This window comes from Carcharhinus amblyrhynchos, chromosome 20 (genome assembly GCF_965287045.1).
Source record: "Carcharhinus amblyrhynchos chromosome 20, sCarAmb.v2.hapA, whole genome shotgun sequence".
Classification (NCBI taxonomy): Eukaryota; Metazoa; Chordata; class Chondrichthyes; order Carcharhiniformes; family Carcharhinidae; genus Carcharhinus; species Carcharhinus amblyrhynchos.
This window is the reverse complement of record NC_137343.1, coordinates 18,718,264-18,744,236: the sequence shown is the minus strand read 5'-3', so window position 1 is coordinate 18,744,236 and position 25,973 is coordinate 18,718,264. Positions and strand designations below refer to the sequence as shown.

At 42.2% G+C, this 25,973-nt stretch overlaps 1 protein-coding gene across 2 annotated transcripts in view; it reads right to left on the bottom strand.

Annotated features, from left to right (window-relative positions):
- Positions 1–25,973, bottom strand: part of grk3 (G protein-coupled receptor kinase 3) — a 247,370-nt gene that overhangs the window by 92,885 nt on the left and 128,512 nt on the right. For both annotated transcript variants that reach the window (XM_080208191.1, XM_080208192.1), the window contains exon 3: positions 9,655–9,728. In XM_080208191.1, the coding sequence (XP_080064317.1) occupies positions 9,655–9,728 (74 nt within the window). The remainder of the gene's footprint in view (positions 1–9,654; positions 9,729–25,973) is intronic.

Genomic DNA, 25,973 nt, shown 5'->3' with positions numbered 1-25,973 from the left:
GAGCAATTTACATAAACGCAAGTTCTTACAGTATTAGTACTTTATGACACGGATAATGGGATCCATTCAACCTAAGTGCAACAGAGGCCATGTCGCATAGAGGAACAATCAGATGGATGACATAATCTAGGCAGGAAAAATACAGCCTATGTTGCAAAAGAAAACGGCCCTAGAAGCCTGTTGAGAGCAGTCTCCACACAACCCAGCAATGACCGGCAATAACATTACAGCTAACAGCACTGACAAAGTGAAAAATGCTCACTTCTAACATAAACTCAACACTCAGGGTAAATTCACATAACTATCTAATGGGCAATGATCTGCTGGACTGGGTCATCTGCTCACTGTAAAATTTGTCCAGCTTTCATTCCATTGATTTCAGTAGAACAAAAATGGGGCAGGTTTGACAATGGAACAGTCAACCACACTGGCAGATTAAGACCCACATGGTGGCACTAACAATTCACTTACACAAAAAACACTAATTTTAAGGGCCCAAGTTATATTTGCTCCCAAAGTGCCTCAAACACTTCATGAATTAGTTGCAACAAAATCAATGAAGGATGACAGAAAATGGCAGATCTCGGATCACATTCAGAATTATACAACATCTGTCAGTGACCAAGGACAACTGCCTGTTTCCTGTTGGTCAACAGGGTACCAGCTACAGACCTCTGCCATCTGGATCAAATAATATAGATGTGGCACAGCTTTCAATGTTTTGCTTTTAAGTCATTGCCAGCCAGTACTGCAATTTCAGTTAATGTACTACTCACAGATCAAAGCTTTGTCTGATCCATTAGGCAACATGGTCAATGCTTTTATCTCCTTTCTTCCTGAAATGCATGACACAGCTCATTATATGCACGACTGCACATCCTAAAGTATAAGAAGTCAACAACGGTCTGTCATGTACCTAATCTGAAGTGCATCCTGTGTGTCAATAAGGAATCATAGTTGTATTGCAATGATTTGGTGTGTGAAGCCCTTGGGAAGTGCAAGTTTGGCAAGGTTTATTAATATGAGTTGCTTCTTGTGTTTGCACCCTGAAGTATAGGTAGGCATCACATGCAATGGAAGATTGTGTTTGAGATTAACACAGATAAGAAATATATACAAGGCTGGTTAAAAAGCAAGTTTGTCATATATAATCTTGCAGTAACAATCTGATACATAGTACTATTAGGAAGCTTTTTGCCAAATTACTCATAGTAATAGGATTAAGAGTTATAGATAGGCGTGGTAGGTATGGATATGATCAGAGCAACTTGTGGGCCAAAGGGCCTGTTTGTGCTGTAGTGTTCTATGTTCTATGTACTCCATTTTCTTCCTACATTTGTTCTTAGCTTACACAAATATAAACACAATATTCAACCTGCCAGCAACTTCTGCTAGGTATGGTACCCTATTATTTTGTGATGGGTGTGGGCGGGGGAGGGGAGAGGGTGGCTTAAAAGTCTTACTTGTATTCACCTCATGTTTCAGCACATACAGCCAGAAAGCAGGGATCAGAGTCAGTACAACCATAACATTTGACAAAAGATCCTACTTTTTGTCTCAATTCTTTTGGACGATAATTCCCTCTTTTTTTACTTTTAATGCAATCTCTAACCAGACTAACAAGTTTTTAAAAAAATCATTTTTGGGATGTGGGCATCTCTGGCTAGGCCCGCATTTATTGCTCTTGAGACGGTGGTAATGGCTTTCTTGAACCACTACAATTCTGGTAGTATAGGCATATCTGCGGTGTTGTTAGGGAGGGAATTCCAGGATTTTGACCCAGCAACAGTAAAGGAACAGGATATATTTCCAAGTCAGGATGGTGAATGACTGGAGAGAACTTCCAGGTGTTGGTATTCCCATGCGTTTGCTGCTCTTGTCCTTCTAGATGGTAGCGGTCATGGGTTTGGAAGGTTCTGTCCAAGGAGCCTTGATGAGGTTCTGCAGTGCAGCATGTAGATAGCAAACACTGCTGCCGGTGATGGAGGGAGTGGATGTTAGTGGATGAGGTGTCAATCAAGTGGGCTGCATGGTCCTGGATGCCGTCAAGCTTCTCCAGCATTGTTGGAGCTTCACTCATCCAGAGATGTGACTTGCGCATGATGGACAGGCTTTAGGGAGACAGGAGGTAAGTTACTCACTGCAAACTTCCCAGTCTTAGTCCTGCTCATGTAGCCACAGTATTTATATGGCCAGTCCAGCTCAGTTTCTGATCAACCCCCCAGGCTGTTAATAGTGGGAGATTCAGGGATTGAATGTCATGGTGCAATGCTTAGATTCCTTTTGTTGGACATGGTCATGATCATTGCCTGGTACTTGTGTGGCATGAATGTTACTTGCTTGTCAGTCCTCCTTGAATATTGGCCAGGTCTTGCTGCATTTGCAAGTATCTCTCGAGTCTCAAATGATGCTGAGCATTGTGCGGTCATTGGCAAACATCCCTCCTACTTTTGACCTTATAATAGAAGGAATATCACTGAGAAAGCAGCTGAAGATGTTTGGGCCTGGGGCATTGCCCTGAAGAACTCCTGCAGTGATGTCCTGGAACTAAGGCAATTGACCACAACCATTTCCCTTTATGCTAGGTATGACTCCAATCAATGGAGAGCTTTGCTCCAATTCCCAATTGCTCCAAATTGGCTGAAGACTGACATCTGTGATGCTAAGGATCTCTACAAGAAGCGGCGATGGATCATTCACTCAGGAGATTATTGCAAATGCTTCAGCTTTATCTTTTATATTAATGTGTTGGGCTCCCCCATCACTGAGGATGGGGGTATTTGTGGAGCTACCTCCTCCAGTGAGTTTTTTTTAATTGTCCACACTATTTATAGTTCACAGTGGCAGAACTTAGATTTGATCCACTGGTTATGGAATCACTTAGTTCTGTCTATTACTACTCATGAAGTGTGGCACACATGTAATCCTGTATTGTATATTTGCCAGGTTGATACTTTGTTTTTAGGTTTGCATGGTGCTGCTCCTGGAATGCCCTCCTGCGCTCTTATTTTTTTTCAATACTTCAATGAAAAGTATTAAAGTTAAAAAGAAAATCAAAAGAAATGCAAAGATTTATCTCCCTAATGCAGCCAATTACATTTACTACTTATTTGTTTCTCTTGATAGCCCTAAAGAGCTCTATTAATACACTTGCAATGCATGGTATATGAAGCCAAGAAAGTATACTAAATTAAATCAGCTCTTTGCCCTACAGATACTACCAAAACCTGCTGCATATTACTTCAGACATTGCTGCAGTGAAACATTCTGTCATTGCTTCAGTGCACTGCACCACTCATTCTGTATTCTTTGCCAGAGATTTTGAAAACCTCCAGCATCATTAGAAATTGTGGCTGAAGCAGCCATACACTGAGCACTTCTTCACTGTGCCTATCTTATCAATGTTCCTGCTCAAATACATCCTTCCCTAAAAGTATAGATAGATAGCAAAAGGGGAGCATCGATACCAAATCACAAAGCACGGGTGCGCAGGAACAGTGGTGGATGCTGGAATAAAAGCCAGTAGTCCTGTACTAAAGGATGTGGTGGTCATTTCCCTATCCTTTTCCCCACTGCTACCTACCCTCAGATTTCTAGCTCAGCTCTCTGAGCATAATATATTTATTTCTAGAATCCTTTGTGGACGTTCCTAGAAGCTTCCAGAAATTTGCGTGAAATATAGAAGAATCCTACATCTTCATGCATGGGGTATTGAGCGACCTTCACACAGCCTTGGAAAAAGTGGCAAGGCTGCAGCAATTTTGTCAAAGAGGCCTCACTGATCACTCAAGTAGTTGCTATCAAGGCTTTGACACTTTTCTCTCATCATTGAGCATGGTTATGATTAGGTAGTTCAAACAAAGACCGTATGGTAACAGGGATTTCAAAGGTGTATTCTGCTTTCTCTCAAGATAGCTGCACTTGCATGCTAGTTGCCTGTTTAACCCCATAATGACTACCTAAGAGCTTCAAGGCTGTCCTGACACTAACACTGACCATCTGGGGCCCAGGTTCATAGTGTTTTGAGGATCATCCTATTGACAATATCATGTAACAGAGATACAGTTTAGCTCTTTCTGCGGAGTTCACTTAGAAAGCACAATACATGTTGTATATTTCAAACACCTTGGTGGTATCAGTTGTATAAATTGAGGTTGATTTCAGGTCACTCCATTCAGCAACTGGTTGTGAGAGGTTTAATAGGCGTTTAACCATCAGAATGTATCAAACAGGGTCGAGGATTAAATTGACAAATTGTTCAAAGCTCAATTCCACCTGCTGTGAACACAGATACTTCTGTTTTAAACATGGAGTTTTATTTTGGGAAGGCAAGTAACCAACCTGCTCTGCAGAAGTTGATCCATGGTTACCAAATGCCAACGTGGCTCTGTTCCTCAGATTTTAATAACCAATTTAATTCAACACTGTTGGACCGGGTTTCCTAGGGCCTGGAAAACCAACCAGCCTAAAGGGGGCATCAGGGTCCAATAGGTAAATTCTTTTTCAGCACTGATGGTGGGTCAGAAGAGATTGGTGTCTTCCTTCGCCCCTCCAATAAAAATTATGCATCGTCTAGTCACAACATTGTAGGAAGGATGTGCTCGCGCCGGAGTGGTGCAGAGGAGACTCATGAGGATGTTGCCAAGGATGGAACATTTAAGTTATAAAGAGAGCTTAGATTGGCTTGGGTTGTTTTCTCTGGAGCAGGAAAGGCTGAGGGGGGTGACTTGATTGCGGGGTTCAAGGTGTGTGTGTGTGTGTGTGTGTGTGTGTGTGTGTGTGTGTGTGTGTGTGTGTGTGTGTGTGTGTGTGTGTGTCTGTGTGTGTGTGTGTGTCTGTCTGTCTGTGTAATGCACTGCTTGGGAGGGTGGAGGAGGTGGGATGCCTCATAAGCTTTAAGAAGTTCCTGGATGACTACTTGGCACACCATAACATTCAAGGCTATTGTCCAAGTGCTGGCAAGTGGGATTAATGGGCAGGTCAGGATCTTTCATGCGTCGGTGCAGGCTCAACGGGCTGAAGGGCCTCTTCTGTGATTCTGCCGATTGGCTGATTCACCTTCCCCCAACAAATTCATTATCTATTCCAGCTCACCTGCAGTCCCTTCCAATTGACTGTCAACTCCCTCTCAACCAAATCCACAGTTTTCAGATACCCCTTCCTCCTGCCCCCTCCCAATTATCTGACTAACTCCACCAGCCCCTTGCTCCCACCAGCCTGAAATGTTTCCTGGTTGCTGAAGACTGATGCCAACAAACTCCAGCTGTAGGTTTTTTTTTAATAGGTTTGAGTGTCTGGCTAGGTGAGAAAACGATAAAGTCCTGTCATTAAATTCAACAGGATATCTGCATTACTGGTATTTCTGTGTTTCTTGCTCACAAACACACCCTCCTGCTCCCTCCCTACCACATGCTGGGGCCGTATGTTGCTAGGAGAGAAATACTGTAAGTGAGGAGGAGTGGACTGTCATTTTTTTGTAATCACTGTTAGAGTGCTATCATCATACTTTGAGTATATTTTTAACATTGCAGAACATGGAAAGCAGGTGTGGGTGCATTTGCTAATGGTTTGGGAACAGAAGAAGATGACTGAGGACTTTTTTTAAAATCTGTGTGGGATAGAACTATGGGCAGATGAAAGGAGGGTCTCTGCTCTTTTGTAAGGAACCAGTTGATGCTGAGGACCAGGTAAACATCTTTGTTTATTCTTTCACAGGATGTGGGTTTCACTGTCAAGGCCTGTATTTACTCCCTATCCCTAACTGCCCTTGAACTGCTAGGTCATTTCAGAGGGTAATTAAAATTCACCCACATTACAGTGGATCTGGAGTCACATGTAGGCCAGGCCAGGTAGGAATGGCAGATTTCCTTCAAAGAACGTTAGTGAATCAGATGAGCTTTTACAACATTCAACAATAGTTCCATGGTTACATTACCGAGACTGGCTTTATATTCCAGATTTACTAACAGAATTCAAATTCATTAGCCTGCGCCTCTGGATTACTAGTCGCATGACATTACCACTATGCCACTGTCTCCCTCCCTTCAACAGCTATTATGGGTTTTTAGTTGATGCTCCCCATCCCACTCCAAATAACCTTTCAAAAGGCAGAGATCCATTGTGCTGCAAGTGCCTCCTTCAGTTACTCAAAAAAGTGAACTACATTTTCCAATAAGTACCGGGACAGCAAACTCATTTTTAATTTCTAAAGTTTCTTAACAGTATTAACCTGACCCTTTACGACATCATGTAAACAGTGGTTTTTGAAACAGTAATACTGGGCTTTCACAAACCTGCACCAGCCACTATTTACAGGTAATCTGCATAGACCAGCAGTGGAATTGCTTCATTCCAAGTGGGTTTGGGGAAGTTTGAAATTTGTGAGAGAACGTCAGTGAGGTTACGGATTGCACAGCTTGGGCTAATGACAGAAGTAGAGACAACAACCAGACCTTTAAATCGTCCCCATCAAGCGGGCTATCCCTTCTGTTGGGTACTCTGGGCCCCTGTTGGAATGCTTCTACATCCTTTCTCTGGGGCTTGACTGGCTTATCTCGAACTGCAGCCATCAGTTCCTGCTCTGGGGACTGAATTTAATTCCCACAGCAGCCCTCAGTCCTGGGCGGGACTGCTGACACTGAGGGCTAGTGGCTTTCTAGCAGACTTCTTGGAGGTAGAACATCCTCCCTCCTGCGGGGGGGAAGCAGCAGCAATATTATTATAATGTATGCTCCAAATGCTTGAATTTTGTAGTACGCAGCAAATGGCTTCCTCATCCTGACTTGTCTACCTCCCCATTGCTCACAGCTTTACTGTTCAAACTGTGGATCTCATGTTTCTAGACTATAAATCAACCCCAATTAAAACTTTGCTTGGTAGTTTTTTTGTAGTGAAATTCCAAAATGAACCTAAAGAGCAGGATCAATGTAGGCAAAAATAAGAACCTTCCTTTCAATATTAGCTTTGGAGAATGAATCATTTCTGAATCAATTAAATGGTCTTTTTAAGTATTGGTACTACTTCTTTGTCAAGTAACAGCAAAAATCATTCTCTGCCATGGAAACCAGTTAAAAAAACAAATGTCATCAAGAAGCAATGTCCACAAGTGGCACTGGAGACACTGTTGTTGCTAAATCTGCCAATAGATTAAATAGGGGCCAATTCATCTCCAGGATACTACACCACCCGTGCAACTCTGAGAGGTAGAATATTATGTTGCTGAGCAACAGTAAGCTTTTTCGAACTCAAAATTTATACACATTAATCCTGCTACTTAGCATGTGTTACTTCAGCTGCTCTTGACCCTGATGGAAAATTGAGCAAAGAGACTGTATACAAATGAGCCTCATTTTCCTGAAGAGTACAGCTTTGGGAAATAGTTTGTCTGTTTTCAAAATATGTTTTATGTTGGTAGTGTCTCATTGCACGTATGAAAATACGAGCATTAGATAAGAAATACTAATATTGATAAATAAGATATTAACATCAAACAGATATGGAATAAAACAACTCGCCGTTCAATACGCAAGAACAACTGAGCGCTTCACAAATAGAAGTGAAGGCAAATGAACAGGAAATGATGGCATTTGGGATGGAGACGAAGGGGAGCCCAAAAACACAGTCAAAAGGATAAGTGTGTAGGAGGTATGGGGCCTAATTTTCCAATGGCACTGGACTGGGATATGAGCCAGATGGGCCTGAAATTTCCTATCAACAGCAAGCGAGCCAGTCTTCTGCCATGGTCCTGCTTCTGGGCCATTTTCATCCTGGGAGGCTCAGAGGGGTTTTCGCTACTGACCTGCAAGTGGCAGGTTGCTCATTAAGCCAACTAAATGGTTTATTAAGGCCACTCAGCAGAAGCCAACTGGAATATTTCAGTTGGCATTCAGGCTTCCCATCGAGGGCAAAGCATGGCCATGGGATGGAAATGGACTCCTAACATGGTGTGGTGGATGATTCAAGAGGCAATGAGAAGGAAGGAGGCCAGCATTCCATCTGCCTACAGAGCCATCCACTCCACCATAGCCCGTTGGGTCACGGCTGCAGATATTGTTTGGTGGTGGTTACCCCTCCAGGATGACAGCATAGTAAACTGTGGCTTTTATATTGTTCAGAATGTTTTATCATAGAATCCCTACAGTGCAGAAGAAGGCCATTCGACCCAGAGCCTGCACTGACAACAATGCCACCCAGGTCCGATCCCCATAACCCTCAGTATTTATTCTATTAATCCCTCTGACACTAAGGGGCAATTTAGCATGGCCAATTCACCTAACTTGTACATCTATGGACTGTGGGAGAAAATCGGTGTACCTGGAGGAAACCCACACAGACATGAGGACAGCGTGCAAATTCCACACAGTCATCTGAGGCCGGAATTGAACCCAGGTCTCTGGTATTGTGAGACAGCAGCGCTAACCACTCTGCCGCCCATAACATTTTAAAATATCCATCTTAAATTGTTCTTTGTTATTCCACCCCTAAATTAGCAGTTTCCATCTCCAATTGTGGGACTGTGATGTGGTGTTGCTCTCCAACCTCAGGAGCTCGGCTGCCATCATTAATTAGTCTGCTCTTTAAAAATCACATCTGATGCCAAAAATCACACCTGGTGTTGGGTGCTATCACAATGCAGAATCAGAAACTAGAATTCATCAAATTCTACAAAAATTCCTGACCACAGAACAAAATTTCAGCCCATGGAATCATGTAACTGAGCAGCCATGATCTCACTGAATGGCAGCAGAGCAGGCTCAACAGGCTTAAGTAGCTGAAGTGCTCTACCTTCTGTTCCTATGTGAAAAACGTTTTAAGGGGGTTTCTGTAGGAGGATAATGTGAGGGGGGGAAAAAAAAGCAGACTTGTTCCATTAATGGATTTTGTGGCTAAGTATGTCTGAGCCGTACAGATCGAAAGAATCCCAGCTTCTGTGCGGTTTACTTAGCACTGATCTCTTAGTGCTTCCTGTTAACAGGGGGGAAAAAAATCAGCTTGGGTTCCAATGATGTTCAGTGGCTCTTGTTGCAATGTGCACAAGTGTGGGCATTTGCCAAGGGCAGCACAGGGCTTAGCTCTGGTATCACTGCTGGCCAGATGTTTAGATTTTTATTTAAATTTCAATGAATTATTTGTTTTCATGAAGTGAAGGATATTAAAGCTGAGGAGTAGACCCCATTCCATTTCAGGCTTCCAACACCCCTGCCAATCACATTGTTCCTAATGGTGTCATGTATTTCCTGGGAGAGTAAACAGTCCACTTCTCTGTCCAATGTGTCCTGGCACCTGCCTTAAAAGGGCACTATCTATGTTACTCCACTGTCCACTTCAGAGAGCTAATGGGATTTCTGAGTGGGACTGCAGAACTCATACAAAATTAGGATGTATGTTGAAGATTAGGTGGAGACTTCCCAAGTTTTGTTGACACAAGATTCTTAAGGACAACACACACTAGGTTCTCCTTGTGCCCAAAAATCATTTACTCTCAATTCCGAGTATACCCAGTGATCGAGTACCCATCACCTTCTGAGATGGAGTTCAAAAGATTCATAACTTTCTGAGAGAAGGATATTTCCCCCATTCTCAACCCTAAATGGTCAATGCCTTATCCTGAGATTGTGAACTCCTCGTTCTACATTTGCCAGCCAGATGTCTTACCTCTTCATAAAACTTCAGCTGGGGAACGGCTTCATCAATTTCATTCAGACAAAAATCTTTAAAGAGCAAAAATCCTGAAAAACAAAATGCAAGAGGCATTGTTACTTTAAGAATTGTACAAATACCTATAAGCCGCACATTACTATTGCTGATGTCACACAACTGTTCAATACACTCATAATGTAATGTGCCACCATGACACCCAACCCTCATCTATTTTACTGTGTTATTGAGTTTACATTAAATGATTTGATTTGTTATTGTCGCATGTATCAGTATACAGTGAAATGTACTGTTTCTTGCGCGCTATACAGACAAAGCATACTGTTCATACAGAAGGAAATGAGAGTGTGCAGAATGTAGTGTTACAGTCATGGCTGGGGAGCACAGAAAGATCAATTTAATGCAAGTTAAGTCCATTCAAAAGTCTGATGGCAGCAGGGAAGTTAGTTTGTGCATGGCCTCAGGTTTTTGTATTTTTTTCCGATGGAAGAGAGAATGTCTGGAAGGTGTGGGGTCCTTAATTATGCTGGCTGTTTTGCCGAGGCAGCGGGAAACGTAGACAGAGTCAACGGATGGGAGGCTGCTTTACATGATGGATTGGGCTACATCCGTGACCTTTTGTAGTTCCTTACGGTCTTGTGCAGAGCAGGAACCACACTAAGTTGTGATACAACCGGAGAGAATGCTTTCTGTGGTGCATCTGTAAAATTTAGAGAGTTGTACTGACATGTCAAATTTCCTTAGTCTTCTCAGAGGTGTTGGTGGGCTTTCTTAACTATAGTGTTGGCATGAGGGGACCAGGACAGATCATAGATTCCTACAGTGCAAAAGGGCATTCAGCCCATTGAGACTGCACCAACCACAATCCCACCCAGACCCTATCCCCATAACTCTATGCATTTATCCTAGTCTCCCCAATACTAAGGGGCAATTTTAGTGTGGCCAATCCACGTAAACCACACACCTTTGGACTGTGGGAGGAAACCGAGCACCCAGATGAAATCCATGCAGACACAGGGAGAATGTGCAGACTCCACACAGACAGTTACCCAAGCCGGAAAGCGAACCCGGGTCCCTGGTGCTGAGAGGCAGCAATGCTAAACATTGTGCCACCATGCCGCAGGTTGTTGGTTATCTGGATACCTAAAAACGTGAAACTTTCGACTATTTCTACTTCATCCCCAATGATGTAGACAGGGGCATGTTCTCCACTATGCTTCCTGGAGTCGAAGACAATTCCCTTCATTTTTTTTGATATTTAGGGAGAGATTATTGTCGTAACACCAGTTCACCAGATTCTCTATCTCATTCCTGTACTCTCTGTCATTGTTTGAGATCTGACTCACTATAGTGGGGTCATCAGCAAACTTGAAAATTCAGTTGGAGGGGAATTTGGCCACACAGTCATAGGTGTATAAGGAGTATAGTAGGGAGGGGCTGAGAACACAGCCTTGTGGGGGTACCCGTGTTGAACACAGAACATAACAGGCCCTTCGGCCCGCGATGTTGTGCCGACCAATTAAAAAAGCAATGTCCCTCTAACCTAAACCAATCCCTTTCCATCCATAAACCTATCCATGGATCTCTTAAACGCCCCCAAACTAGGCGCATCTACAACTGCAGCAGGCAGGGCATTCCAATCCCTCACCACCCTCTGGGTAAAGAACCTACCTCTGACATCCGTCCTATATCTACCACCCCTTAATTTAAAGCTATGCCCCCTCGTGCTAGCTTTCTCCATCCGAGAAAAAAGGCTATCACTGTCCACCCTATCTAAACCTCTAATCATCTTATATGTTTCAATAAGGTCCCCTCTTAGCCGCCTTCTTTCTAACGAAAACAACCCCAAATCCCTCAGTCTCTCCTCATAAGACCTTCCCTCCATACCAGGCAACATCCTGGTAAACCCCCTCTGCACCCTCTCCAATGCCTCCACATCCTTCCTATAATGTGGGGACCAGAACTGCACACAATACTCCAAGTGCGGACGCACCAGAGTTTTGTACAGTTGCAACATGACGCTGCGGCTCCTAAATTCAATCCCCCTACCAATAAACGCCAAGACACCGTATGCCTTCCTAACTACCTTATCTACTTGATTCCCAACTTTCAGGGATCTATGTACACATACACCTAGATCCCTCTGTTCATTAACACTATTCAGAGTCGTACCGTTAGCCCTACACATCTGTTATTCCTGCCAAAGTGAATTACCTCACACTTTTCCGCATTAAACTCCATCTGCCACCTCTCAGCCCAACTCTGCAACTTGTCCAAGTCTCTCTGTAAACTATGACACCCCTCTTCACTATCTACCACACCTCCGACTTTGGTGTCATCAGCAAATTTACTGATCCACCCAACTATACCCTCATCCAGATCATTTATAAAAATTACAAACAGCAGTGGCCCCAAAACAGATCCCTGAGGCACACCACTTGTAACCGAACTCCACGACGAATACTTTCCATCAACCACCACCCTCTGTCTCCTATCTGCTAGCCAATTCCTGATCCAATTAACTAAATCACCCCCAATCCCATACATCTGCATTTTCTGCAGAAACCTTCCATGGTGAACCTTATCAAACGCCTTACTAAAGTCCATATATACCACGTCAACTGCCTTACCCCCATCCACCTCTTTGGTCACTTTCTCAAAAAACTCAATAAGGTTAGTAAGGCACGACCTACCCTTCACAAAACCATGCTGACTATCTCCAATCAATACATTACTCTCTAAATAACTATAAATCCTATCCCTAATAATTTTTCTAAAACTTTGCCCACAACAGAAGTAAGACTCACCGGTCTATATTTCCCGGGGAAGTCTCTGTTCCCTTCTTAAACAATGGGACAACATTCGCTATCCTCCAATCCTCTGGCACTATACCTGTGACCAACGACGACCTGAAGATCAGAGCCAGAGGCTCTGCAATCGCCTCTCTTGCCTCCCAGAGAATCCTAGGGTAAATCCCGTCCGGCCCAGGGGACTTATCTATTTTCAAACCCTCAAGAATATCTAGCACATCCTCCTTATCAACTGCAATACTAACCAGTTTACAACCCTGTAACCGAGTGTTCTCCACAGCTACATTTATGTCTCCCTGCGTGAATACCGAAGAGAAATATTGGTTCAAGGACTCTCCAATCTCTTCTGGTTCCACACATAACTTCCCACTGCTGTCTCTAACTGGCCCTAATCTTGCCCTAACCAATCTTCTGTTCTTAACATATCTATAGAACGCCTTAGGATTCTCCTTAATCCTATCAGCCAAAGTCTTCTTGTGTCCTCTTTTAGCTCTTGAGGATGATATAAATGAGTTAGTGCCTCTGCACATCCCAGAATTTTGTTTGCTCCACCAAAAGCAGATGGATGGATGTCTTTTCAGCTGCCTGGATCTTATGCTCTGGAACAATCTTCCTGAAACCTTCCACCTCTACTCCTTTTAGGACACTCTTTAAAACCTCTCGCTTTGATCAAGCATTTGGTCACCCATCCTAACATTTGATCTGTGACCAGTTGTCAAATGTTGTCTGATTAACACTTCTGTCAAGTGTAGATACATTTTACTGCATTAATGATGCATATAGATGCCAGGTTATTTGTTATAATGATTCATGCTGAGTTTGGTACATGCGGATTAAGTAACTACATGGAAAGCTCACTAATGTAACTTCCTCCCTTGTGCTTCTAAAAACATGTTTTAAATGCATAACACTTCTGTGCCTTATTCTATGATTCAATGCCAAAATGTTTGTGTTGGGAATCTGCCCCAGATGTGATAGATGCAAGACCGGTTCAGACACAATCAGAACAATGGCTTTTCTGCCTCACTTCTGAATTGACTAACTTGCCAGTTTCCTTGCATAACATTAACACACCATGAAGCAAGAATAGAAAAGATAATTTTGATTGGATAAGTCAGAAGTGTGGATTCGGTTCAAACAGAAACAGTAAGAGTTCCATTACTGTAGCAATTAAAAGAAAGGAAATGGAAAGAACAATCTTGATGTGGGACTTATCAGACAAAAACTCTTAAAGCACAATGTTACTAGCAGTATATCACTGTAATTCCTGGTGCAAGCCCAACTTAGTGTTTACCAGTCAAATTGTGGGAAAATGAAATTTGAAGGAAAACTTTGCCTGGTCCTATGTTCAACCAGGTGATAGATGGTGTAACTTTTCATAAGGAGTAAGCTGGTTTAAAAAAAAATTGCCCTCATTCTTTGATTATAGTTCACAAACAATTCTTTGATGCATGTTACTGCATTTCCTCATGCACATGACGCAACGTGTGCTTGTTGGGTCACATGCTGTGCCTCTCATGAACACTACCTCCTTTCACACTCTTGTCACAAAGAGGGAAGAAAATCAAAAATAATCAGCTTCACAGCATCCCACCCACTCTCCCAAACCTCAACCAGCCAACATACACTGCTCAATCTTCAAAAATGCCTGAAACAGAACTGCGAAGGCCTGAGAACAGTCTGCACACCTGCTGCCAGTAGGACACAGTGCAAGGTTAGCTAAGAGGAAGTATGAAAATCTACCATGTTGGAATATAATTGAGTAGGCGGGTTAAGCCATCACAAAGCAAAATCACAAGGAAGTACAATGTTGTTCCCCGTTTTCACAGTAAGTGGACTGAATCAGGCACCTAAAGTTATTCTGAGTTTAACCGGAATATTCAAAATTGGAGAAGTTTATTTGTGGTAGAAGGAAGCACCAGAACAGCTATAGGAACATTACCACAAATAAATTGAAAGAAGAACAAAACAAGTTGATTTCAGTACAAACCTGCTGTCAATGTTTCTGTCCCTCGTTTCTGATCATTAGCTGATAATATTGCCACTCAGTGGTGCTTTTGTCTATTATTTTTGAACTTTACAACCGAACAACAAAGGAGCAAAAATATTGTGATGTTGATGTTCACTACAGATATGAGGATTATTTAGCATGTCGATACCAACATGTCATGGCGAAAAAAAACTCACATGAATATGGACTGATGTTCATAAACTCAAATTTCTCTCACCATAGGTAATGAAATTGGAGCTAACACTACATTACCCTCGCGTTATATCATTCAAGATAATTTCAACTGGACAGAATGGGCAGGAATTTCTGGCAGCACTTGCCCCAAGACCAGAAAATTCCGCCCGAGGTCAACAGATCTTTGCCTCGTCTGCCTCGTCGCCCACCTCCCCCCTGTCCACTTTCCTTGCTGTTGGGACAGGAAGATTCCACACAAATTCTCAAAATGTAAAATGGTTAATTATTTTGGTTGCTACTTTTAATATTTCAAATCTGCATAATATGAAAATTTCACACGTCCACCATGTTATTATTTGGTGGTACAGAATTTGACTATTATTGAAACACAAACTTTTTTTGTCCTGATTCATCAGGACAGTTTGCAAGAATGCTAATGAGAGAGGAAATAAATGTATTCTGTATGAGGAGAGTGCTGATTGGTCAGCAAGTATACTCTGATTGGTAGAAGCATGCCTTCAACTGTTGCATTATCCGTAGCAACATCTGTACCAATCAAGCTCATTTGTCAACCAATCAGCATTCTCTTTTCATACAGTGTAAATGTGTTGTTTCTCCTGATAATGGAATTCCTGCAAACTGTCCTGATGTGTGCAATAGAAAAAGTTTTGATAAAAAAGTTTTTGTTTTCAGAAATTATCGTTGATGACCAAGTATGGAACCAAGTATTGGTGGATTCTATTTATATTGTACAGGCGGGCAGATCAAAGGTGGGAAATTTGTTGTGAGTCAGGATTTCATTTCTAAGAAATAGTCCATGAAAATTACATTTTTAATGATTGTAAATCAAAGCTGCAGAAAATGCATGATCCAATAAAAAGGATGCCGTTTTCTGTGTGATAATCTCTAGAAGCAGCACAGTACAGGGAGGAGGTCATGTAATGCTAAGTGACTGAAGAATGCATTACAGATTCTGGTTTCAGCGTGTGACAGGTTTCACTGTGACAGATTAACGTAATATTATCAGCACTAGAAAATCCCACAACTGAGAACAGAGCGATTTCGTTCTCCCTCAGGCCTATACTTGCCTTCACTGTTGAGTTGATCAGTAGGGACTCCACTTTTGAATTAATTATGTGAACAGTGTGATGATGGGCATATTCCCAACTGGATATTCTTCAACTCAAATGTGTTGGCATTGGGATTACTAATTAAATGATGAGCACACTGAACCTGCAACACAGGGAGAAAGATTTCCCCAATGTGTGTGTGTGCCATTTCCTTACACAGTCAGAGGTGGCAGCTACTCTGGCACAGGCCAAGCAGTCACAGATAAAGGCACAGACACAAATAACTTGCCTTGCTCAAACACAGACAAAACTGGTAAGCAAGCAGGTGAGCAGGTTCAATCATGGACACTGACATAGGCAGAAACTTTCTGACAACCTGCCTGATTAATCCTTGCAATCAACGAAAACAGCTTCTCTGATTCACATAATACTACTCTGGCTTCTTCCTTGTTCCAGCACATCATGCACAGCTTGCCAAATTCAAACACCTCACTGCCATCATAATACTTTTGCCCTGAGGGCTTATGAAATGAAGAATAGGGTGTTTTTTGAAAATGAGGTGACTGCATCTCTGGAAGGGAACATATGAAACTTGAAAAAGTATTACACACTATGGTAGGAAGAATAAAGGAACTGAATATTATTTAAATGGAGAAATATGCATAAAGCTGCAGCTCAGAGGGATTTGGGGATTCTCATGCATAAATCAGAAAAGGCTAACATGCAAATTCAGCAGCTAATAGGGAAGGCAAATGGAATATTGGCCTTTATTTCAAAATAAATGGAGTGCATAAATAGGGAAGTCTTGCTAAAACTGCATAAAATACTAGTTGGACCACACCTGGAATATTATGAACAGTTCTGATCCTCTTATCCAAGAAAAAATATACTGGCATTGGATGCAGTCCAGAGAAGGTTCACTATGTTGATGCTGGGTATACAGGGATTTTTTAATGAGAAGTTGAGTAGTTTGGGCCTGTACTCATAGGTGTTTAGGAGTATACCGCAATCTTATTGACATATAGGATTCTCTGAGGGCTTGATAGGATAGATACAGAGAGATTATTTCCCCTTGTGGGAGAGTCCACAACTAGAGGATGTTATCTCAAAGTAAGGGGTTACCCATTTGAGACAGTGCTGAGGAGAAATTTCTTCTCTCAGAAGGTAGTGAATCTGTGGAATTCTTTATTGCAGAGGGCTGGGTTAAATATGTTCGAGACAGATACATTTTAATCAGCAAGAGAATCAAGGATTATGGGAAGAAGGCAAGAAAGTTGAGTTCAGAATATTGTTTCAGATCAGTTATGATCTCATCGAATGGTAGTGCAGACTTGGTGGGCCAAAAGGTCTACTTGTGCTCTCATGTCTTACGATCTACCAACAGTTAAGGAATCAAGGGATATGGGCATAGGGCAGGGAAGTGGAGTTGAGGTACCAGGTCAGCCCTGATTTTATTAGAAGTCTCACAACATCAGGTTAAAGTCCCAACAGGTTTATTTGGAATCACGAGCTTTCGATGCACTGCTCCTTCAACAGGTGAGTGGCTCACTTACCTACTGAAGAAGCAGTTCTCCGAAAGCTCGTGATTCCAAATAAATCTGTTGGGGCTTTAACCTGGTGTTGTGAGACTTCTAACTGTGCTCACCCCAGTCCAACGCTGGCATTGCCACACCATGCCTGATTTTATTAAGTAGCAGAGCAGACTCAAGGGGCTTTTTGAGCTAATCCTGCTCCCATATCTTATGTTCTTTATGAGTTACCTATTGAAACTTAAATAATGACATTAAGTGCAGCAGGAACTGTGAAAAGTCTGTTTTGTTTTATTTGGCCTTTTGAAATTCTCTTCTCACTGGATTCCTGAACATCCTAGTTAGTTGAAGTCACGATCCTGGGTCATTGCAGCCCTATAGGTGGCCACAAGGTGGTGTGTAAGGCTTAGCTTGCTGAGGCCTGAATTTTCTCACCAGGCAGCTTCCAGCTTGACCAAAGTAGGTCAGGAAGCAACACTGTATGTCCACTCAAGCAAGATGAGTAAACCCAATTGAAATCTGAAGACCTCTAGCTTAAAGAGGCATGAAAATTATTGTTGTTTTATAGAAAGGTCATGTCTACAAGAAAATATAGAACCCACAGGTAGTCAGTGGATCAGTGGCAGAGAAAGTAGGCACCCTCTAGCATCACAGGATCTCAGAGCCATCTATCTAGATTCAAAATAAGGTGGTAGCCAGAGTAAAAAAAATGCTCAATTCTACCAACTTATGTGCAGCCAGGGAGTGTAGGGTAAAGTTTAATGACCTTGCCAAAACAGACAGACAGAAGAGGCACCCAATATGCATTGAACTAAGCATGCCTGACAGTTGCAACAACTTCTCATAGTGCGCTATAAACATTTCATTTCTTTACACTGATGCCCATGGTGTACTTTAATCCATTAGATGAAATCATTGGAGAGCTCCTGTAGAGGGGAAGCCTGATCTTGCTGAAAAAGCAATATTTCAAATCTTGGGAATACTTGGAGACAGCAAAGCACCACAAGGGGCCACAAGCTAGTTTTGGGTTTTTAGTAACCTACAGAACGAACTGCCAACAACTCGATCATTTTGTTCTCCAGAGATGTCTGGATACTTCAAGTTACATGCTGTCACTCATTCAACCTGACATCACTCTTAAGTGAATTAATTAGCAAGTCAGTAGGATTCTGTAGGTGGACACAAAGAAAGCATAGGAGAGGCTGCTGGTGGTACATGAGGCAGAAGATGCTGGCATCTCCAAGGTATGCAGAAATCCTAGATATGAATTTGAATGGGGGAGAAAACTCCCACCCACCTTACGAAGGAACAGCCAGTTCCAAAAGCTAGTCGCATTTGCTACAAATAAACCTGTTGGACTTTAACTTGGTGTTGTGAGACGTCTTATGGAGAAAAGGAAATGCAGCAATAGAATGAACAATGCGTTAAACTCCAAAGAGCAGGCTTTTTCTGCAGCTGCTATGAGTATATGAGTGAAAAACAGGACAGTTACATATTGGAGAGATCCAGCTGAATGGATATCAGCCTTGCATTTTAAGCTGTTGGACTTGTGCCCATAAATCAAAAACCTCAATAACAACAAGGAGGTTTTCCTGTCCTCATGTTCTTCCTCTCCACCTGCAAGGTTGTTTTTACAATATGACTTATTTCCAAGTTCCATCAACACTTGGTGGGCGTCTCTGTAGGAGAAATCTCACCTGAGAATTGCAATCCCCTGAATGTATGTACTAGCCAATAATTTCCTGGCACAGCAATAACAAACAACAGATTGCTATGGATGAAAGAGTAATGAAGAGAAAGAAAGAAAATAAAGATAACTCCTTTGTTTTTCTTCAAAGTAGTGCTGTGGAACTTTTTACCTCTCGCCTGAAAGATAGCACCTCTGACAGTGCTGCAGTCCCTCAGTACTGCATTTGAACATCAGCTTAGACTGTGTGCCTCTAACTCAAAAGGCAAGAATGCTACCAACTAAGCCCTGGGTGACACAGGACAATAAGGGGAGAGGATTATCGCTTGATTGTTTCCTGTACCCAGTAACAGATACAGCTTTCCATCCCCAGACATAATTATGTATTTAGTAAGAGTGGATATGGTAAAAGATCTAAAATCCCATAGGTAGGATCTGTCCATTGTAATGAAATTATGCAGCTTCTACCAGACAGAAATTCAAATCCTCTTCCTGTGGCACAACATGCAAGAACCTCAGCACCAACCCCACACCTCACCCTAATGCTTCACCCCAGTAATATTGAGCTGCATCTCTAATTACAAAATCCAAAGCATGTGCCGACAGTTCTTGACTTCTGTTCGTGTCCCCATCCTTATTTACATTACTTACATTCAATCAATAAAATATCACATCTGTGTAATATTCTGCCAGTGAAATGTGAATAAGAACAGATGGAATTCAAGAAGGCATACAGATCAGCAGCTACCCAGGAGAACATCATGAAGCTCACTTGTGAAAGCTGCCAAGGCAGGAAATAGTGTTAGACACTTGAAAAACATTTGAATAAACACTGTGTTGTGAAAAATAAACCCATACAGCAACTTGAACAGGCTATGTTATAGACCCAAACAAAGCAGGATTTCAATGTAAATGCTCCCTCCTCCTCCCACATACAATCTGAGCACTCAGTTTTATATAATAGGATGTAATTGTGAAATATAACAGTGAACAATGTGGAGCGTATTAGCACTGCACGAAGGTGCGCATGGTATATCAAGTTGTTACACTGAGCAATGGAGTGTCATAGTTTGGGACCAGAGATTGTTACAATGAGGATTTTTTTAAATTCAAGAAGGCATTTTACACAGTTTCTGTAGCAATGAGGAAAAGACATTCCAATACTTCAGACTTTGGAGACGCAGTGGGGCTTAAGGCAGTCAAAGAGAGTGCGAAAGACATCAGAGCCATAACTGGGCTTAAAGGAACGAGTATGTTTGGAGACGAGTCCCCTATTGACCATCTGGGGGTTCAGTGCCAACACTTGGAAAGAAACAAATTATCACCAGTATGATATCATAGTATAGTAGCTCAGCTCGGAGAGGCACTGTACAGGGTACTGGTGAGGCCGCAGCTGGGGTACTGTGTGCAGTTTTGGTCGCCGCACTTGCGGAAGGATATATTAGCCTTGGAGGGAGTGCAGAGAAGGTTCACTAGGCTGACACCGGAGATGAGGGGGTTGGCCTATTAAGAGAGACTAAATAGACTGGGTCTGTACTTGTTGGAGTTTAGAAGGATGAGGGGGGATCTTATAGAGACGCATAAGGTAATGATTGGGATGGATAGGTTAGGAGGTAGAGAGATTCATCCAGCTTAGAAAGGATAGCAGGACTAGAGGACACAGCCTCAAGATAAAGGGGGGTCAGTTTAGATCAGAGTTGAGGAGGAACTTCTTCACTCAAAGGGTGGCGAATCTCTGGAATTCTCTGCCCGTTGAAGTGGTGGAGGCTACCTCACTAAATATATTTAAGTCACGGGTAGATAGGTTTTTGATTGACAGGGGAATTAAGGGTTATGAGCAGAAAGCGGGAAAGTGGAACTGATCCACTTCAGATCAGCCATGATCTTATTGAATGGCAGGGTAGGCTCAAAGGGCTAGATGGCCTACTCCTGCTCCTATTTCTTATGTTCTTATGATCAGCAAGGACTCTGGTGGAAAGCTAAGCCAATTGGCAGGAGGGCACATATCGTGGTGAGGGGGGATTCGCAGCTGGAACTAGGGGGTCGGCAGAGCAGTCACGTTTGTAATCTAGTCTTACCTTGTTGAACATATATACTTTTGTTAGCAATAAAACCTCATTGTTAAAACCGCATCGAGTCTCTCTCAATCTATTACAGTGGAGACAAAGCAAAACATCAAGTTGTCAGGGCTTGTAATGTCCAGACTGAGGACAATACATAGAAAGGCTGTGTTACATCTTCATTACAAACAAAATATTGACAAAGAGCAAAGTTATTTTGCTCTCAGTCTATGGCACACAGACTTACAGCTTTGACAGAACATTAACATCAGCAGTCGCACCAGACACAAAGTCTTTTGACCAGATTCTGGAGCTAGTCAAAAATCATTTTAGCCCCATCCCTCAATCATTATGCTGAGGTACAAATTTCATATGGCAATCTGGGAGCTGGGGAGAGGAGCTTCGTGGCATGAGTGAGGGGACTGGCAGAACACTGCAAATTCGGCCCAGCTTTAAGGGGCAGAATAGTCTGTGGTATAAACGGCTTAATAATACAAAAAAGCTTTCTGGTGGAGGCCAAAAGCACATTCAGAAAAACTGCGGAGCTGGCCCAGGTGACTGAATACATGCAGCACAGGTAATAAAGTAGCAAGGTTAAGTCTTATATAGGCCTATAAATAATAAGAATCATAAAAGGAAGAGTAGGGTTGATTAGGAACCAGAAAGGGGATTTATGCATAGAAGCAGAGGGTATAACTGGGCTATTTAATGAATACTTTGCATCTATCATTACCAAGGAAGAACATGCTACCCCTGGTGGGTTAAACAGGAGGTAAGTCAGACATTGGAAGGGTGTAAAATGAATAAGGAGGAGGTATTAGTTCGGCTGTCTGTAACTAAACTTGATCAGGCACCAGAAATGGATGAGTTGCAGCCGATACTGAACGAAGTGACAACTGTGGAGGCAGAGGCCGTAATTTTTCAGTCTTCCTTAGTGGTGGTGCCAGAGGATTGGAAAATTGAATATGTTACACCCTTGTTCAAAAAAAGGTTTAAAGATAGCCCAGCTACAACAGGCCTGTCAGTTCAATTTCAATAGTGGGTGGGGAAAGCTTTCAGGAAAAAACTTCGGGACAAAATTGATAGTCACTTGGGCAAGTGCAGGTTAATTAAGCAAAGCCATCATGAATTTAAGGAAAATCATGTTTAACTTGCTGGAGTTCCTTGAAGACGTCTCAGAGATGGTTTAGTGAGGGCAATGCTGTTAATGTGTTGTACATGGACTTCCAAAAGACATTTTATCTAGTGCCACACGACAGATTTGTAAGTATAGCACATGGAAAAAAGCCATTGTAATACTGAATTGTATTTTTAAAGGTTCACTTTAGAAATCCTCAATGTTCCTTTAATTTTACACTTGACATGAAGTAATATGAATAGAGGCGGAAAAAGTAATTTACCCAAGTTTTACTGATACCATGGCAAGTGAAAAAATAACAATGCAATGGCTTGTAAGTATAGCACATGGAATAAAGATTTGTAAGTATAGCACACAAATATGAAATCTGCTGACTGGCTCAAACCAGTTGTAGTTAATGGATTGAAGGAAAATTTGTAGTGGAGTTCACCAGGGGTTGGTGTCTTGTTTCTCTTGACATAAAGTGGGGAGGAATGACATTTGGGGAGGGAACTGAGGCACCGTTGCAAAGTTTGCAGATAATACAAAGATATGTAGAGGGACGGTAGTACTGAGGAAACGGGGGGCTGCAGAAGTACTTGGACAAGTTAGGAGACAGAGCAAAGAAGTGGCAGATGGAATACAATGTGGAATACACTTTGGAAGGAGGAATGGAGGCACAGACAATTTTCTAAATGGAAAATTGCTTAGGGGATCAGAAACACTTCGGGGCTTGGGAGTCATTATTCAAGATTCTCTTAAGGTTAACATGCAGGTTCAGTCGGCAGTTAGGAAGGCAAATGCAAAGCATTCATGTCAAGAAGGCTAGAACACAACAGCAGGGATATACTTCTGCAGCTGTCTAAGGCTCTGGTCAGACCCCATTTGCAGCATTGTGAGCAGTTTTGGGCCCCATATCCAAGGAAGATGTGCTGGCCTTGGAAAGGGTCCAGGGGAGGTTTAAACAAGAATAATCCCTGGAATGAAGAGCTTGTCATATGAGGAATGGTTATGAACTCTGGATCTGTGCTCGGAGTTTTGAAAGATGAGGGGGGATCTTAATGAAACTTACAGGATACTGTGAGGCCTGGACAGAATGGATATAGAGAGGATGTTCCCACTACTAGGAAATACTAGAACCAGAGAGTCAACCTCAGGCTAAAGGGACAATCCTTTAAAACAGAGATGAGGAGAAATTTCTTCTGCCAGAGAGTGGTGAATCTGTGCAACTCTTGCCGCAGAAGGCTGTCATTGAGGCCAGGTCATTGAATGTCTTTAAGACAGAGATAGATAGGTTCTTGATTAATAAGGAGATCAGGGGTTATGGGGAAATGGTAGGAGAATGGGGATGAGAAAAATATCTGCCATGTTTGAATGGCTGAGCAGACTCAATGGGCCAAGTGGCCTAATTCTGCTCCTACGACTTACGGTCTAATAGCACTAAATGATTTGTTCATTTGGAGATTCGATGTCAACATCATGGTCTGAATGGGGTCCTTCTGCACAATAACAATTCTGTGATTCTATAATGTATTTTTACAGGATATTGTGTCCATTAATGTGTACATGGAAAAACACTCAAATAATTTTTGTGAAGAACAACAATGCATGGCTCCAGTGTGGACATCAGACATATGAGTTGAGGGAAGGAATCACCATTAAACTACACTTTTAGTCAGACTAAGAAATGGGGTATGCACAATGGCCACTAGGCTTTTATCTGAAGGACTTGGACAGTGTGGATAATGAAGGAAACTGGGCTGGAGGTGGAATTAAAAGTCTTATGAAAATTTCTATTTGGGTTAACAGGGGGAGAAATTAAAATGGATAAACACATATGTTGTAAGTGACAAGTTGATTTTCAAGCAAAATGATGACCAATGAGGCATTAACTGTGGCTAAATTGGAATTACCTGGTTAATTAATTAAATTATGAGATACCCACACAAGTAATGCACTGAAAGAAAAATACTTTGCATAAAAAACCTGAAACTGTCCTAATAGCAGGAAAGCAAAAAAGAAATCACACCAGTGTGTCATACTAGTCAGGTCAAACAAAGTCAACGGCTGACTTAAAGTTAAGTTACATTGATAGGTGTAAGTTACATTGATAGTTGTAAGTTATGTTATATTGATATGTAGGTCATGAATGTATCTGAAACATTTCGCAAAATTATTTCACTGTAACTAACTGATCAGTCATACTATTGTGTCATCTGAGCCCTCTGCCTTTCCTAAAGGGGTCTGCTTAGAATGAAGAAATCTTGCATGTGAAGAAGACCTGTCAGTGTGACTGAAATGCCCTAAAGGATGTCAGGTGGTAGTTTAGGCATAGCAAACATGTTCACAGATTGCTTGAAAACAAATATCCAGGTAAGTCAAAGCTGTCTATCATTTATTGATTTGTTCAGTAGCATGCTCTAAATATAAAGGGCATATCACTAAGTCTGGTAAATGATATAACTGACAATCTTAGATATAGTCTTGAGTGTCGATAATGGTAGTAACTATCAGTGCAACAGCAGATATTGCTGGTATAAATTTTATTCTCTGTATTGACATGGAGAAAGCATCCACCGACAGAGACCTGAAAAATCAGGATTCTAGTAGATGACCATCTAAAAGTAGCTTCATCTGTCTGCTTAAACATGGGTCACAACAGATGGTGTTGGATGTTCAGGAGGCATCAAGCAAAGAATTCCAGTTGCTGCAGACAACTGAAAAGGCTAGAACTCACAAAGCCATATCAATGCAACTGAAGGTTTATTACCATGTTCGTGCCATCCTTTATCAGAGCCATACATGAAACAGAAAATAGATGAAAGATTCTCAATTTTGAAAGATTCACTCTTTTTTGAATATTATTCAGGATATTTAACCCCTAGATGAACAAGAACCTTGTGTACAAAAGGTTCAGGGAACTAGGAGAGGTTAAGGATCTTGAGGAGTATAAGGACTGTAGAAAGGAGCTTAAAAGGGAAATTAGGAGAGCCAGAAGGGGTCACGAGAAGACCTTGGCGGGTAAGATTAAGGAGAATCCCAAGGCCTTCTATAAATATGTGAAAGGTAAAAGGATGAGAAGAGAAGGGATAGGACCTATAAAAGGTGAAGGGGGAAAGGTCTGTGTGGAACCAGAAGAAATGGCAGAGGTGCTTAATGAATACTTTGCCTCAGTATTCACAGTGGAAGCTGATCTGGGAGATTTTGCTATGGATTTGCAGCAGATGGAAAAGATTGAGTTTGTGGATATTGAGGTGGAGGATGTGTTAGAACTTTTGAATTCTATCAAGATAGATAAGTCGCCGGGACCAGATGGGATGTACCCCAGGATACTGTGGGAGGCGAGGGAAGTGATTGCAGAGCCCCTGGCGATGATCTTTGCATCGTCAATGGAGACGGGAGAGGTTCCAGAAGATTGGAGGATTGCGGATGTAGTCCCTATTTTCAAGAAAGGGAACAGAGATAGCCCAGGAAATTACCGACCGGTGAGTCTGACCTCAGTGGTTGGTAAGCTGATGGAGAGGCTTCTGAGGGACAAGATTTACGAGCATTTGGAGAGGTTTGACATGATCAGGAATAGTCAGCATGGATTTGTCAAGGGCAGGTCGTGCCTTACAAGCCTAGTTGAGTTCTTCGATAACGTGACTGAACACATTGACGAAGGAAGTGCCGTGGACGTGGTGTACATGGACTTCAGCAAGGCGTTTGATAAGGTCCCCCATGCAAGACTTTTTGAGAAGGTGAGAGGGCATGGGATCCAAGGGCCTTTGGCCTTGTGGATCCAGAACTGGCTTGCCTGCAGAAGGCAGAGAGTGGTTGTGGATGGGTCTTTTTCTGAATGGAGGTCAGTCACCAGTG